Here is a 16,291-nt window from a genome sequence, read left to right on the forward strand (position 1 = left end):
AAAGTAGGGTGTTTGGTTCAGGACAATTCAAAGAGCTGTACACTTACGGTGTATGCTTCTTTCTCTATGTGTGCTATACTACAACTAAAAATTTGTTATCTACTTTTTGTCGTGGAAGATGTCAAACGTGTTAGTACAATAAACATCCAATTCCCCATTATCCAGCTTCAACAGTGATCAGAAATGGCTATTCTCATTTCATCTATACTCCACCCACTTCCCTCTCTCCAATATTTGTAAGCAAATTTCATTTATCCTATCAGTTTGTCAAAGATTATGTTTAGGGGCTCAGTCTGTCAAACCTCTGCCTTCACCTCAGGTCATGGTCCCAGGTTCCTGGGATCTAGCCCAGGATCCAGCCCAGTGTGGGGCTCCCTGCTCAGGGAGAAACCTGCTTTTCCCTCTCCCCCAGTACCCACCTCCCGTCTTGCTAGTTCTCTCTCTCAAATAAATAAATAAAATCGTTTTTTTAAAAAAAAGATTATGTCTTGGGACGCCTAGGTGGCTCAGCGGGTTGAGCATCTGTCTTCGGCTCAGGGCGTGATCCTGGAGACCCGGGATCCCTGCACGGAGCCTGCTTCTCCCTCTGCCTATGTCTCTGCCTCTCACTCCACGTCTCTCATGAATAAATAAGTAAAATCTAAAAAAAAAAAAAAAAAGATTATGTCTAATCCATAATCTACGTTAAACACATAATCTAAACACGCACATACATAAAAGCATACACAATACACAAAAGAAGTGCTGTAAAGGCAACTTACCGAGGATCACACAAGACCCCCCCAGGACAGTGTTTTGGGGGTGGGGTGTGGAGGTAGGGGGCAGAGTTCAAAGAAAAGTTTCGAGTGTGAATATTTTTGGAGCGTTCCCAAACTCTCCCTTCGACAGTCTCCCGATTTCCCATTGTTTTAAAACCCTGTCACCCTTTTATTTAACGTTGCCATTCCCAAGATACTCTTCTTGTATTGGGGATGACTACACGGGGAATGAGACTGAGTGAGGAATAAAATAAAGCGGTTTAAAAGGCACCTCACCTTCGTTATTTTGGAAGAATAGGGAACGCCCTATTCCGTCACAGGGTACCAGGGATGCATCCGCCTTAACTGAAGCCTTAGTCTCATTGTAACCGCGCGGTCGGCTTAGGACAGAATCGCACTCTCTTGTCCAAAGAACTACGAATCCCAGAAGGCCGTTCGGCCGAGGCGCCTGCGCATCGCGTGCTCCTTCCTTTCCCCTCCTCGTCAAGGGGAAAGACCCGCCCCGCGGTGCTGTCGCTCGCGCTGGAAGAAGCGGAAGAAGATGGCGCTCACCAGGTGGGTTGTTGATGGGGGTCCTCGATACGGAAGGGTCTGGGAGTACCCACGTTTTTTATTTCTCTGCCCACTGTCTCCGGGCGGTGACCTGGCGCGGGGCACAGAGCGACATGGGCTGGGACCGCGGCTAGGCCCTCCTGCAGGCCTCCGGGGCGACTAGGCCTCACGGAAGCTGGGGTCTTTCCTCAGCGGTTTCCCGGGTCGAGTTCGTCCCCTCACGAGGGCCGAGAGCCTTGGCGCGACAAATAGTTCTCCGGCCGCGGATGCCAAGGAGTCGCATCCCGGGGTTGTGGAGAGCGCTCCGTGCGGTCCGCGCCTCGGGCGGGCGCGGTGGGGGTGTGGAGGGAGGGCAGTGGCTTATTTGTCTGGACGAAGTGAAGCGGCGGGAGCCCACGAGCCGGCTTACCGCCGTGTGTCTGCCCAAGTCTCGTCTGTGCCCCGAAACCAGGATTCCTGAAGAAAAAAAAAAAAAAAAGATGTGAGGTGAGGAGCCCGGCACCGAACACAGATGTTTTTTTATTAGCCACTGTAGTGGCCACTGTCTACTAGTAATGAGCCGCTGCTCCGCACTTTTAACTTTGGACCTTAGAATTTCTTCCGTAGATAGAACCACTTCAGATTTTTGCTGTTCTCGGTTGCCTTGGTAACCGCGTGTAAAGTGGTCCCCGCCTTTGAGGGGGGAAAAAAAAAAGAGAGAGATGCTTAAGTGGGAGATTCCGAGGAGTTACATAACTCCTGCTAGTCGGCGACCTGCTGCCCCATCTGAGAAGAAAAACTTCCCGTATGCGAACGCAAGCAGGAAAAGTTGAGTTGTCAAAGATGCCTGTGAAGGAAATCGTTTTGGGGACATCGGCTTGAGCTCCCTAAACCTGCTTGATTCTCCTCAACGCTTCTTTTTCCTGACTGATGGCAGTTATGGATCCCACAAAACGTTTTAATCAGAAAGTTCTTGGGGGGATTAATTTTGGGTGCCTTGCTCTCTATATCCTAGGGCCTGTGTGTATACACACACACACACACACTCAAAAGCCATCTAACAGTCTTTGCAGGGAAGGTGGGGTCCGAGGCATACAGATACGGAAGAAAGAACAGCACAGAATGCTCACTTGTGTAGTAGTAACCTTAAGTGCAAAAAGAATTAGACTAAATAAGTTGGATGAACTAAGGAGTTCAATTTAGTAAGCAGCAAACATTTGAGTGCGCCTCCAGGTGGGAGGCACTGTGGCAAAGATTACCAGGGTTGTGAGGGAAGGTATTTGTGGAAAAGGACACAGGGAAAATAGCAGATCTTGTGGGTTATTGTGGGCTTAAAATTGCAGCAGCAGAGTGCAGTCCTTAAATGGCTAGTCTTGGAGGCTACATAGTTTTCTGATTTCAGTGAGCTCTGGTTGATTTGATTGCAGGTGAAGTGTTACCTTATCTCCAAGACCTACCAAGGATTACTTAATAGCAGGGACTTAACATATTGATGTGTTGCAATATTGGTGTCACCAGTTATTGTGACTAACTAAAGATTTAAGGTCATACTGATTTAGTTTTCTAAATGCAACTGTATTTGGGGTTATGTATCTAATAATATTACTTGCATTTAATATGCTTTATTTGGTAAAGGGGAAAGGGTAGACCAAGGTGTCTCAACAGTGGGCAGTCCCTGTGGCTCAGCGGTTTAGCACCGCTCAGCCCAGGGCGTGATCCAGGAGACTTGGGATCAAGTCCCATGTCCCGCTCCCTGCATGGAGCCTGCTTCTCCCTCTGCCTGTCTCTCTCTCTCTGTCTCAAATAAATAAAATCTTTAAAAAAAAAAAATAAAAGATGTCTCAACAGTGGCACTGTTGAGGTTTTGGACTGGATGATTCATTCTGGTGTGGGGCTGTCCTGTGTATAGTAGTAGGATGTTTGTTTTTTTTTTTTTTTTTTAAGATTTTATTTATTTATTCATGAGAGACACAAACACTCACAGAGAGAGAGGCAGAGACACAGGCAGAGGGAGAAACAGGCTCCCTGCAGGGAGCCTAACGTGGGACTTGATTCCAGGTCTCCAGGACCACACCCCGGGCTGCAGGCAGCACCAAACCTCTGAGCCACTGGGGCTGCCTAGTAGTAGGATGTTTGGCAGCATCTTTGGCCTCTATACATTAGATGCCAGAGGCACCTCCCTCCCCTTCACCCATTCCCTATCCCCTAAGTCTTGACAATCATGTCTCCAGACATTATCAAATACCTACATTGTAGTTATTTTGCCACCCAGTTGAGAACCACTGAGGTAGATTTTCTGCTTACATATACAGCCCACAGCCCACTATGTACCCCTTTCCCCTATCCTGCCACCACAGGAGTGTGCCTCTTGTGGGAATGTCATCTTTTACAAGGAAAAGCAAAATTAAGACCCTCTGGAAGTCTAGAGTATGTTCAGACCCTAATCCAGGCCAAGTTACTTGTTCACTGTATCGTCTGGACCCTTTGCTTTGGCAGGCTGCCTGCCTTTGGATCATCTTCGTAATCAGTTCTTACAGCAGAAGGTAAAGAAAAGAGAAAATAATAAATATTTTGGCTTCTTTACACTATCTTTGTATCCCTCCTATGAATTGGATATATGAGTTATACTGAATAGAATTATGGTAAAAGCCCAAAACTTTTGACTCCAGTCCTTTATCCATTCATCATTCAACAAATACTTGTTGAAGATCTACCATGTGCCAGACACTGTTCTAGTGCTGGTTTTACAGTATTAAGTCAGTCTGGAAAACTCCTTTATTTTCGAAGAGCTTACAGTCTAGGAAAGACAAACTACTTACCTATCTATATGTAAACAAATCAATAATGCAATATCAGGTAGTGATTACTAGGAATAAAATAAAGATAAAAGGACAGAGAGTGACTCAAAATGTGGAGTGGGGTGGTGGTGTTTTGATTGAGATGGTCAGAAAACAGCTCTGGGGAGATATAATTGAGCAGAGAAATCAATGCTAAGAAACAAGGACTAAAAGATCTAGGGTGGGGGCACCTGGCTGTCTCAGTAGAGCATGAGACTTGATCTTGGGGTTGTAAATTCAAGCCCTATGTTGGATGTAGAAATTACTTAATAAATCTTTAAGAATGAATGAATGAGCGATGCCTGGGTGGCTCAGTGGTTGAGCATCTGCCTTTGGCTCACAGCGTGATCCCAGTTGTGGGATCGAGTCCCACACCGGGTTCCCTGAGAGAAGCCTGCTTCTCCCTCTGCCTATGCATATGTCTCTGTGTCTCTCATGAATAAATAAATAGATAAAATATTTTTTTAAAAAAAGTTTTCTTAAGAGTTTTCTGTAAAAGCACTGTGGGAAAGGATGTGCTGTGAGCTAGACAATGCCTAAAGAGTTAGGGATGAAAGAAGCTGAAAGCATGATTCCTGCAAGTTTCTGGTGAGAAAAAGAAAGGTAAATGAGTAGATGATTCTAAAACAGTAAGACAGATGTTATAATAGTAGTATATAGGGGGTCTTGTGGGAGCATGGTAGGTCCAACAAACCCAAATTGGGGGGAATTGTGGAACAGATCCAAATAATCAAGTATGTATTGAATAATATTTAGACACTGTGAAGGGGGTTCATCGATTTTCTCATTTAGTACTTAGAGCAACTCTGTGAGGTAGGTCATCTTTTGATCTGCCTCTACAGATGAGAAAACAGGTTCAGAGAGGTAGGTAACTTATCTGGGTTACTACCTTGCATAGGTAGGATTTGAACTCTGGGTTCTTATCCATCATAGTACCCAACTCTAGAATAGATCCCTCTCGTGTATAGCCCTCTGTATTTTTTCCTTCAGCTTTAATTCAATTTGTGATTGTGGATTTGTATGAGTAATTGTCTCTCCTCTGCAAGATGTAACCGGTCTTTCTCAGTTTATAGTCTCATTGCCTACCTAGCACAGTACCTGCACCCAAGTGCTCAATAAATATTTTGAATAAATAAGTTCTGTTGCTTACTGAAATATGCTTACTAACCAAGAATTACAAAGAAACCTTAACTTTTCCATTAATTGTATTATTTATTACTGGAATCCTTTTGTGGTACTTTGGGATATCTCTGTAGTAACATTTATCACACTTCAAAGTTGCTAAGAATTGCTTGGTAGAAAGGCTGCTTTGATTAAAGAGTAACAAAGTACATATTTAGGATTTCTGCTTTGAATCTTTGACTTCTTAAGTTTTAAACTGCATTCTAAGTTAGATACCTTTGGTAAAACACACTTAAATATGCAGTTTATATTTTCTTTCTTTTGTCCACCTCTTTGTTACATTCAGTGCTAATCCTTATTTTTTTGTATTGATGCTAAAATAGTTAAAAGTAAGAAGCATAAGAGTAAAGCAGTTAAAAATAAGGAGTACGAAAGTAGGAAAGACACTAGTGCAACTGTATAGTGGACAGTTGGCCCCTGGTAATTGAGAATGTTTCCTTGTTATAATGTGGAAGCATAAAAACTCAATAGTTTATTTATTATATGAAATACCTATTAATTTTTTATTTGGGGCATCATTTGCCTGCATCCTAGTCAAACATGTTTTACTGTATATCTCTGAGTACCTATTTCTTTCCAGACAAAATAAAATGACTGATATATAATACTGCCATAAATCATTGACATGTTTGACCTGCTAAAGAGAAAAAAGTAGTATGGTAAAATAGCCTCTGATGGCCAAATTGCAATGATCTAATGTGAGAATTTTTTACAATTCTGACTTGTATTATCTTTGCTTATAGCTTTTTACCTGCACCTACTCAGCTATCTCAGGACCAGCTTGAGGCTGAAGAAAAAGCAAGATCCCAGAGATCAAGACAGACCTCACTGGTCTCGTCCCGAAGAGAACCTCCTCCATATGGGTACAGGAAAGGCTGGATACCTCGATTATTAGAGGTAAATAATTGTGCTAACATTTATTATAATACCCTTGTAAAATAAATTTAAACCATAGAATGTCTGCACATGAATGCCAATATCCTAGAAATCCTGGTGATGAGTTCCTAAGACATGTACTCCTCTTAGGGCATTGATCTTTTTCTTCTGGCTTAGTATCACTGCTTTGTGAACATGAGAGAATTATACCTGGTTGTGTCGCTTCTTAATGTCCAGCTATTAAACGTACAAAAGAAACTAACATACCCTCTATAAATCTAGCAATTACCGCAGAGGGAAAATAATAGGAAAGTAAGAGGAGAAAATGAAAGAACAAGTTCATGTTCGGGTGCCTTTCCCTCTCTTCTCCCTATATGCACAATGCCACATAACCCTGCAGAGACAGCTTTCCTCCAGGGAAAACTCCAGCAGTGTTTCCTTTTCTGATTTCCTTCCTATTAAGTATAGTGGCAAGATCATTGGCAAGGAGTTTAAAAGAATAAATAATAATAAGTGTTTTTGCATCATACCTGTGCTGGTTACTGTTTAGTCAGCAGATCCTGACCTCTCTTGATCTGTTTTCTTGTTTTCAATTTGAGAATGTTTCTATATGTCTAATATACAGATTAATTTTTTAGAAGCTATAAGAGTTTTTTTAATATTTTATTTATTTATTCATGAGAGACACAGAGAGAGAGAGGCAGAGACAGGAGCAGAGGGAGAAACAGGCTCCATGCAGGGAGCCCGATGTGGGACTCGATCCTGGGGTCCCAGGATTCCTGGGCTGAAGGCAGGCACCAAACTGCTGAGCCACCCAGGCGTCCCAGTATAAGAGAATTTGATTGTTGGTTTGGAGGCAGTAAGGAGAAAGATGAATCTGTACTGATCTTTTTATATCTCTAGCTTGTTTCCAAAAAACAAACTTATTTGATAGTACCTGTCCTCCTAGTTACTGTGTATCTTGTACTGCAGTTCAATACATAATCCTTTCCCTAATTCCAGGGCAGATTTCTCATGCTTGACCACCTTTTTCATCTAGGGAGAAAAGCAAATATTTGAGACTTAACTATTTTGCCTCCCCAGGACCACTTCCTCTTTGATTGAGCCTTTTTCTTTTCCATCTCTTTTTTTTTTTTTTTTTTTTTTTTTTTAAAGATTTATACAGACAGAGAGAGAGAGAGGCAGAGACACAGGAGGAGGGAGAAGCAGGCTCCATGCTAGGAGCCAGACATGGGACTCGATCCCGGGACTCCAGGATCACGCCCTGGGCCAAAGGCAGGCGCTAAACCGCTAAGCCACCCAGGGATTCCCTCTTTTCCATCTCTTAATATTCATTCTGACTCTTGCAAATTTCCTTCCTCCACTTCCCAAGGAATGTACCTGCCCTATTAAAAATCTCTCCTCTTAAACCATTCATTTTTGTAGCCAGGTATCTTCATTTTATCACTTTCTTACATTCTTTCCTTTTACAGTTGTGATTTTTACCTTACAATGTGAAGGGTCCATGCCTTTACCTTTTTTCATATGCTTCCACGTGTTGTTCATAGTGAACTAAGCATTCATTGGACTGAAATCTGTTGCTTCACACCCTGCAAGATGCCATCTGCATTCTCAGCCTCTCCCATGTTTGGCATTCTCCCTACCTACCAGAACACTCTGTAGAGCCTGGAAGACAAACTCCCAACTAGATCATGTCATAAAAAATTTCCTTGTTTTTTTTTTTTTTCTCAGCCCTCTTCTAGACTTAATTAATATTCTAATATGCCAAGACCAGTCTTATTAAAATTACTAAGGCATTGTTGTTTCTTTTGTTTTCACTGATAGTATATTTGTGAGAAGCAGGACAAAATAAAAGATAATCAAGGAGGCTATAATGCCCACTTACCTGGGACAGAAAGGTAGTGATTGGCATTATCGAACCAAAGGATAGTGTGTTTCTTTTGAGGGATGATAGATATTCTTTGTTTGCCTCTCAATAGGTTATAGGGCAGGGGTGGCAGGCATCATTTTACGTACAACAGAAATCTCATCCTATTTCCATTTCAGCATTAGGACAGTCAGGGACTATTAACTTTTTAAAATCTTACTTGACGAAAGGTTTCATATATCCTGGTGGAACAGAACAGTTTATTTGAAAATCAAACAAAAATGGCCAGCTAATCTGGAAATACTGTGAATGCTTTTGTAGGGGAGTGAACGTTCTATGGAGAAAGCATTTTGTTCTAGTTTTCAAAGGAAAAGCTATGATTTTCTGGCAGGCTTAATGACCACATAATGCCACATCCACAGTTCTAAAGTGCTTATTCTAGTTCAAGAGCCCTAGCAAATCTGAGCATGTGTCATATTGATGGCCTGGGTACAGGTAGCACCTTTCTTGGAAATGCTTTAACTATTTTCTGCCTAATTTGTAAGAAAATGTCTCCCTCGCCCTTATTTTTTGTTTTTTAAAATGTCAAAGTTACTCATTCATTTGGGGAATATAAATAATAGTGAAAGGGAATAGAGAGGAAGGGAGAAGAAATGGGTAGGAAATATCAGAAAGGGAGACAGAACATGGAAGACTCCTAACTCTGGGAAACGAACTAGGGGTGGTGGAAGGGGAAGAGGGCGGGAGGTGGGAGTGACTGGGTGGTGGGCACTGAGGGGGGCACTTGACGGGATGAGCACTGGGTGTTATTCTGTATGTTGGCAAATTAAACACCAATAAAAAATAAATTTATTATTTAAAAATAAAATAAAATGTCAAATTTTTTCTTTAGCAAGTCAGCATATCATACCTAGGAAATCATATATCCAGGACCCAATGGAATATTTATTGAAGGAGGAGGTCTTTTAAAAGTCGTTATTTACATAAAGTTTCTTCATCAAATCACCTCTAAATGATTGATTTTAATATATTTTCCTATCTTGTTATATGGGATGAATCACTGAATTCTACTCCTGAAAATAATATTGCACTCTATGTTAATTATCTAGAATTTAAATTTAAAAAAATTTTTTTTAGATATTTTATTTATTTATTCGAGAGAGACACAGACACAGGCAGAGGGAGAAGCAGGCTCCATTCCATGCAGGGTACTGTGGGATTTGATCCCCGGTCTCCAGGACCACACCCTGGGCTGAAGGTGGCAGTAAACTGCTGAGCCACCCAGGCTGCCCACACAAAGCATTTTTTAAGCAACTCCTGAGAATCCAAAGCAAAAAGAAATAAACCTATCAGATTAGTGGCATAATCCCAGAGAGGAACTACTCCAAGTCACTGTATGTATGTATGTATGTATGTATGTATGTATTCATTTATTTATTTTTAAGAAATTTCTGGACCCAACATGGGGCTCAGCCTTACAACCCTGAGATCAAGAGTTGCGCGCTATACCAACTGAACCAATCAGGTGCACCCCTCCCCAGAGGGAGAGAAGCAAGCTCCATTCAGGGAGCCCGACGTGGGACTGGATCCCAGGACTCCATGATCGTGCCCTAGGCCAAAGGGAGGCACTCAACCACTGAGCCATCCAGGCATCCCAGGAAAAAATATTTTTAGAAATATTGAGCATCTGCCTTCGGCTCAGGGCATAATCCTGGAGTCTTGGGATCAAGTCCCATGTTGGGCTCCCTGCATGGAGCCTGCTTCTCCCTCTGCCTATGTCTCTGCCTCTCTCTGTCTCTCATGAATAAATAAATAAAATCTTTAAATATATATTTTTTCCTATCATTTTTTAGTAGTACTGATTTGCCCTTTTTTGAGCTAAAAGAGAATTTTAGGGGCACCTGGGTGGCTCAAGTGGTTGAGCATCTGCCTTTGGCTCAGATCATGATCCTGGGGGCCTGGAATCAAGTCCCACGTCAGGCTCCCTCTGCCTATATCTCTGCCCCTCTCTCTGTGACTCTCATGAATAAATAAATAAAATCTTTTAGGGGGATAAAAAGGAATTTTCGTTCAGTAAAAAATACAAAGTTTTTTGGAGTCAGAAGATCTGAGTTCAATTCCTACATATGCTAGCCATGACATCTTAGGAAAATCACCTAACTTTTCTAAACTTGAATTTTTTCTGTATGAAAATATGAGTTATTGGAGAAATAAAAGAATTAAATGAGTGTGGATTTTGTACATTATAAGAAGGTCCTAAATGAATACTACTAAATTTAACAAAAATATTTAAAAGTTATATTTGATAAATGCTTATTTGATAAGCTACCTTTTTTTGTAATGTTAAACTTCATCAACTGACTTTACTTAGCTTGTTCTACTTTAGAAGTTTTAGTCCTCTCTTCTAAATAATTGTATATAGTCACCATTAAAAATGTGGTGAACTCATTTCTGAGGCCTTCCTATTCTATTATTTGCTTTTCATGGGACATGAATAAATGTTATTAAAGGGAAGCCTGGGTGGCTCAGCAGTTGGGGTGTGATCCTGGAGTCCTGGGATCGAATCCCACATTGGGCTGCCTGCGTGGAACCTGCTTCTCCCTCTGCCTCTGTCTCTGCCTCTCTATCTCTGTCTCTCATAAATAAATAAATAAAATCTTTTTTAAAAATGTTTTTAAAATCTGGTTCCAAGAAAAAATTCTTTACATTTCTGTGCTCTTGTATCTTGAAGTGCACCTAAGTAAAAAAATTGTATATGCTAAAACTAAAAATCTTCTCATTGCCCTAAACATTCTGTTTAATTTCTTCCTGCCACATGGATAGAAATCCAAATTCCTTGCCATGGTCTAGAATCCCTTTCGTGATCAGGTGTCTGTCTGCCCATGCAAACTTACCACCTGTGTGTCTGCTCCTCTGTCCTCAGCAGGCTCCAGCCCCACTGGACGCTTGTTTCCTAGAACATTCCAAGTTCATTTTTGCAGCAAGGCCACTATTTGCTCTGCCTAGAAAATGCTTCCTTCAGATCTTCCCATGCCTGATTTCTCATTATTCGGGTTTTAGCTCACATCACAAAGGCTGTCCCAACCGCACTATCAGAAGTAGCCTCTCATTGCAATCCCATTATATTTTCAAGGCATTTACCACAAGCCAAAGATTAGGCTTTTTATATCTTTGCCCACTAGAATGTACACTGTTCAAGACCAGGGACCTCTGTTTTCTTTGTTGCTGTATCTCTAGCATCTAGCATAACAAGGGCTCGATAATTATTTGTTGAATGAAAGAATATATCTTGAATCTCAAGTTACTATTAAATATTCTTATTTCTTTTCTTTTTAATATATAGGATTTTGGAGATGGAGGTGCTTTTCCAGAGATCCATGTGGCCCAGTATCCACTGGATATGGGACGAAAGAAAAAAATGTCAAATGCACTGGCCATTCAGGTGGATGCTGAAGGAAAAATTAAATATGATGCAATTGCTCGGCAAGGACAGTCAAAAGACAAGGTAATCGTCTCAATGATTTTACCCCATTGGTAAAATTTTTTTGAAGAGGTTTGTTTTTTAATTTTATGGAAATGATACATATCTAGCCATTTAGTTTTGTTAAAGGTATCAATGAGGGGCACCTGGGTGGCTCAGTTAGTTAAGCCTCCAACTCTTTTTTTTTTTTTTTCTTAAGATTTTATTTATTCATTCATGAAAGACATACAGATAGAGAGAGAGGCAGAGACACAGGCAGAGGGAGAAGCAGGTTCCATGCAGGGAGCCTGACGTGGGACTCGATCCTGGGTCTCCAGGATCAGGCCCTGGGCTGAAGGCGGCGCTAAACCGCTGAGCCACCCGGGCTGCCCAAGCCTCCAACTCTTAATTTCAGCTCAGAGTCCTGGGATCCAACCCTGTGTTGGGCCCCGTCCTGAGTGGGGATTTTCTCTCCCTCTCCCTGTGCCCCTCCTCTTACTGGTGCACTCTCTCTCTCTTTCAAAATAATTTTTTTTAAAAAGTAGCAATGAAATATACATAGGATAATTGAAGATAGGGCTTCATAACAATACGAGCAGTATATTATGACTTCATAATAGCAATGACTTTTTTCTTTGAAGTCTCCAAATTGGTGAAAACTTCTATATACTTAGGGTTTTCATCTATTTGTTTAATATTTAAAAAACAATTTGTAATTGTTTAACTTTAATTGTTTTAAGTTCTTTTATAGCACTAACATTTCTTAAGTGCTTGAAAATTGTTAAAAATCTACAATTCTGGCACCTGTCAATTTAGATTTGTCTATAGTTTTCTAATTCTTCTCGTACTTAAAAAGTACTTGCGTAGATATTTAATTATTTTAGCAATTCCTTTGAATTACACAAACTTTTTTACCCATTAACCATAAAACTGGCACTTGCTATCCAGATTTATGATGGGCCTGCTTACAAAGTAATCCAAAGACCAAAAATAAAATTCACTTAAAATAATCTCATCACAGAGCAGCTACACTCAGAGCCAAGAAACTGTTTTTAAGAAGACCTAGTTTTTTCTCTTGTAAATAAGTGTTCCACATAAAGGTAAGATCTCTTTAGAATTGAAGATGTTGGGGAAAAAACTTGAGAAGTTTCAGTACCTGTCCTTTGTCTCTCTGTCCTGGAAACATTTTCATTTTACCCTCTAATAGCACTAATGACAATGCATACTCTGTTCCTGCATCAAGACTGCTGAGTTATTAGGGAAAACAGTTAACACTGTCATGCAAATCTGTGTCTTAGGTTTCAGCTGGGCTCCCTTGGTGTTCCTCCAAGCTCTAACTCCTACTCCTCTCCATCCCCTCTCAGCTGAACAGGTGACTAGGTGACATCTGTTTGTATATAAAGACTAGTGGAAGAAAATTGTCTACTTTCTTTATCCTGCACTTGGCTTTCTGTCTTGACTTTTCCTTTTGTCTCTATAAGAAAGCTCTTCTGTAAACCTAACCTTGCCCTAGTGTATCCTGGATCTCATTCCTTCCCCTCTCCTTTACAGCCTCACTTTTTCTTCATTCTTCTTCTCAACTGTGACTTTTACCTCCACTCCTCTATTGGCTCCTTCCTATGAGCTTTTAAATATGCTTGCTTTTCTCATCTTTTGTAAGAAAAGTTTTCTCCTGAATTCCCTCAAGGCTCCCTCTAGCTACCACCACATTTCTACCTGATTTTCTTAACTTTCTTTCATTCTTCATTTCACTGTAATACAGCCTCACCTCAGCCAGTCTGCTGAGAAAAACTCTGGCAAAGGTCTCTAAGACTCTGTTTCTCTCAACACCATCTCTTTGACTAATCTAATTTATTCCCCTAGCTAAAAATGCCACTCATTTTGGTAACTGTTGGATCTGTGTCTTCAGCCCCATTTTCTCTCCTGGGCTCTAGGTCCTTATATCTACTGTCTGCAAGGGCAGATCTATTAGATTTTCCCAAAGTGCTACTCATCAAATCCAAACCTAAATGCATAATTTTCTACTTAATATACTTTCTCTATTCTCTAACTCAGTGACTGGCAGTGATATCCTCCTGATTGACTATGCTAAAAGCCTGGGAGTTCTTTTTTTCCCATTATTTTATTGATTTTTTTTAATACACTAATAAATTCTTACTGTAGAAGACCAACAGTACATAAGTATGTATATATAGTCTTGTCTACTTCTCCCACTTTATTTCCCAGAGGTAAATACTTCCCAGAGGTAAATATAAGAAGTATATACATATTTTACACATAAATATCTTTTTTATATGAATGAGACTTTAATATTCATAACTTTTATAGGCTTGCCTTTTTACTTAATATGTTTTAAAGATTTTTATTAGTACATATAGGTCTGCTTTATTTTTTTTTTTAAGATTTATTTACTTATTTTAGGGAGATGGAGAGTGTGTGAGCACACCCATGTGGGAGAGGGGCAGAGGGAGAGAGAGAAACTCAAGCAGACTCCACGCTGAGTGCAGAGCCCAATGTGGGGCTCAGTCTCACAACTCTGAGATCATGACCAAATCCGAAACCAAGAGTTAGAGGCTTAACTGACTGAGCACCCAGACACCCTGGTCTGTTTTATTTTTTAAAATTTGTGTAGAAGTCCATGGTGTGCATGGGCCTGAATTTTTATCTTTAAGCATTTGGCAGTTTCTTTAAAAAAAAAAAAAAAAAAGCATTGGTTATTTCTGATTTTTTAGTTTTCAGACAGTACTTTATTCAAGATCCATATGCAGATACTTTTTTTGTACCTGAATATTTGTGTAAATAAATTCTTAGTGGATTTATTGGGTCGAGGGATATTCAGATGTCAGATGTAACATATAAAGCTGGTATGTTCTCTAAAAAGCCTTTGTTGAGTACTCATTCCATTCTTTTGTGGTTCTGCTTAGTCACTATGGTTTATCTTCTTCCTTAATACTTCTCAAGTATATGCTCTTCTCTGCTACTTGATTCAGGCCCTTATCATTTCTTGCTTTATTTATCACAGCAGAATCTGAATGAAGCCTTTGTCTTACCTGCCTAGAAAAACAAATTTATCCTTGTTTGTTTGTTTGTTTAACTTACTCTCTCTCCCCCATGTATACACACACAAGTGTACATGCTAAAAATCTTTCCATGGCCTTTAGGGTAAGAACCAGCCAACCTCCATATTATTATGGTCCATTTACCCCCTTTCTTACCTTTATAGCCTAGCCTCAGCTCTCATGACTAGAATACCGAATTCTAAAAATAAAAAGTCCAGTTTTAGCTATTCTATTTATTTTCAACACAAAATAATCACTATTGTACATGGTTGTTAGAGAAGAAAAACTTTCATGGCACCCAGCTGGCTCAGCCAGTGGAGCATGCAAATCTTGATCTCCAGGTTGTGAGTTTGAGCCCCCACATTGGGGTATAAAGATGACTTAAAATTTTTTTATATATATATAAAGATTTTACTTATTCATCCATGAGAGACATAGAGAAAGAGACAAGGGGGCAGAGACACAGGCAGAGGGAGAAGCAGGCTCCACACAGGAAGTCCGATGTGGGACTTGATCCTGGACTCCAGGATCATGCCCCAGGCCAAAGGCAGGCACCAAACCGCTGAGCCACCCAGGAATCCCCTAAAATTTTTTTTTTTAATGGACGCCTTGGTGGCTCCGTGGTTAAGTGTCTGCCTTTGGCTCGGGTCATGATCCTGGGGTCCTGGAATTGAGTTCTGCATCAGGCTCCCCACAGGGAACCTGCTTCTCCCTCTGTCTATATCTCTGCTGCTCTCTCTGTGTCTCTTATGAATAAATAAATAAAATCTTTAAAAAATATAATTAAAAACTTTTTTTAAATTTTAAAAGAAAAAACTTTCAGGCATTCTCTGTCAAGATGTGCTGTAAGGAACTATTGGCGACTCCCCTAATATGGCACCTTCTCTCTTACTATAGGAACTTCCCATGGATGTCCTCCTGTGCATGGGAAAGCCCCCCCCCCCCTTTGAATTCTATCACTTTCAAATCACAGCTCGCTCTTCACTGTTTCAGGGTACTCTTCCCAACGTCCCTTGGCTAGACAGAGTTTCCTTCCTTCTTCCATGTTTATCATAGGAGTCATCATCACCTTTTGCTGTACCTACCCATTCATGACTATCTGTGTCATTTGACTGTAAGCTCTATTATATCTTTAGGTTTCCTCTTTGGTACCTAATTTAGTCCCTGACAGCTTGGCCCACAGACATTCATCAGTGGTTATTGAAGAAGCAATAGCAGTTTTCATTGAATAACAGAAAACTACCTCTCCTGAGCCAGTAGGGAAGCATAGTCCATTCCTGCAAAAGGAAAAATAGATCCCTATTCAGTAGGACATATATTGGAAATGTCCCCTGTACCGTGGAGGCCTTCACTAGGCTTTAGCTTCCTTTGTTTTGATACATCTCTCCTTCTTTGGAATAATCACTATTCTTTATTGGTATGTGCTACCTCTCCTGTCATTGCTTGGGGAAAGCAACACTTTAGGACAATAGTTTGGTGTTGGCAGGTTGACTAATTTTGAGTGACATACCGTTTTAGCCCATTTTGCATTAAATTTCAGATTTGGAAACCATGAATTTTCTCTGACCCAGAGAATGAAAGTTTTCTTCTTTCTCTAACAACTGTGTATGTTGGTGATTATTTTGTTTTGAAAGTAAAGTAGAAATATTAGAACTGTTTGTTTTTAGATTTCAGTATTCTGGCCAAATAAGGTCTCTAAAGTAATAGTCCTTTGTACACTG

At 40.5% G+C, this 16,291-nt stretch overlaps 1 protein-coding gene across 1 annotated transcript in view; it reads left to right on the forward strand.

Annotated features, from left to right (window-relative positions):
* Nucleotides 1–1,243: 1,243 nt before the first annotated feature.
* SNW1 (SNW domain containing 1) overlaps nucleotides 1,244–16,291 on the forward strand; it is a 33,417-nt gene continuing 18,369 nt past the window's right edge. Inside the window, exons 1-3 of the mRNA XM_041758899.1 lie at nucleotides 1,244–1,313; nucleotides 6,052–6,205; nucleotides 11,395–11,556. Coding sequence (XP_041614833.1) covers nucleotides 1,300–1,313; nucleotides 6,052–6,205; nucleotides 11,395–11,556 — 330 coding nt within the window. The 5' untranslated portion in view covers nucleotides 1,244–1,299. The remainder of the gene's footprint in view (nucleotides 1,314–6,051; nucleotides 6,206–11,394; nucleotides 11,557–16,291) is intronic.

The sequence above is a fragment of the Vulpes lagopus genome, chromosome 6 (assembly GCF_018345385.1).
Source record: "Vulpes lagopus strain Blue_001 chromosome 6, ASM1834538v1, whole genome shotgun sequence".
Taxonomy (NCBI): Eukaryota; Metazoa; Chordata; class Mammalia; order Carnivora; family Canidae; genus Vulpes; species Vulpes lagopus.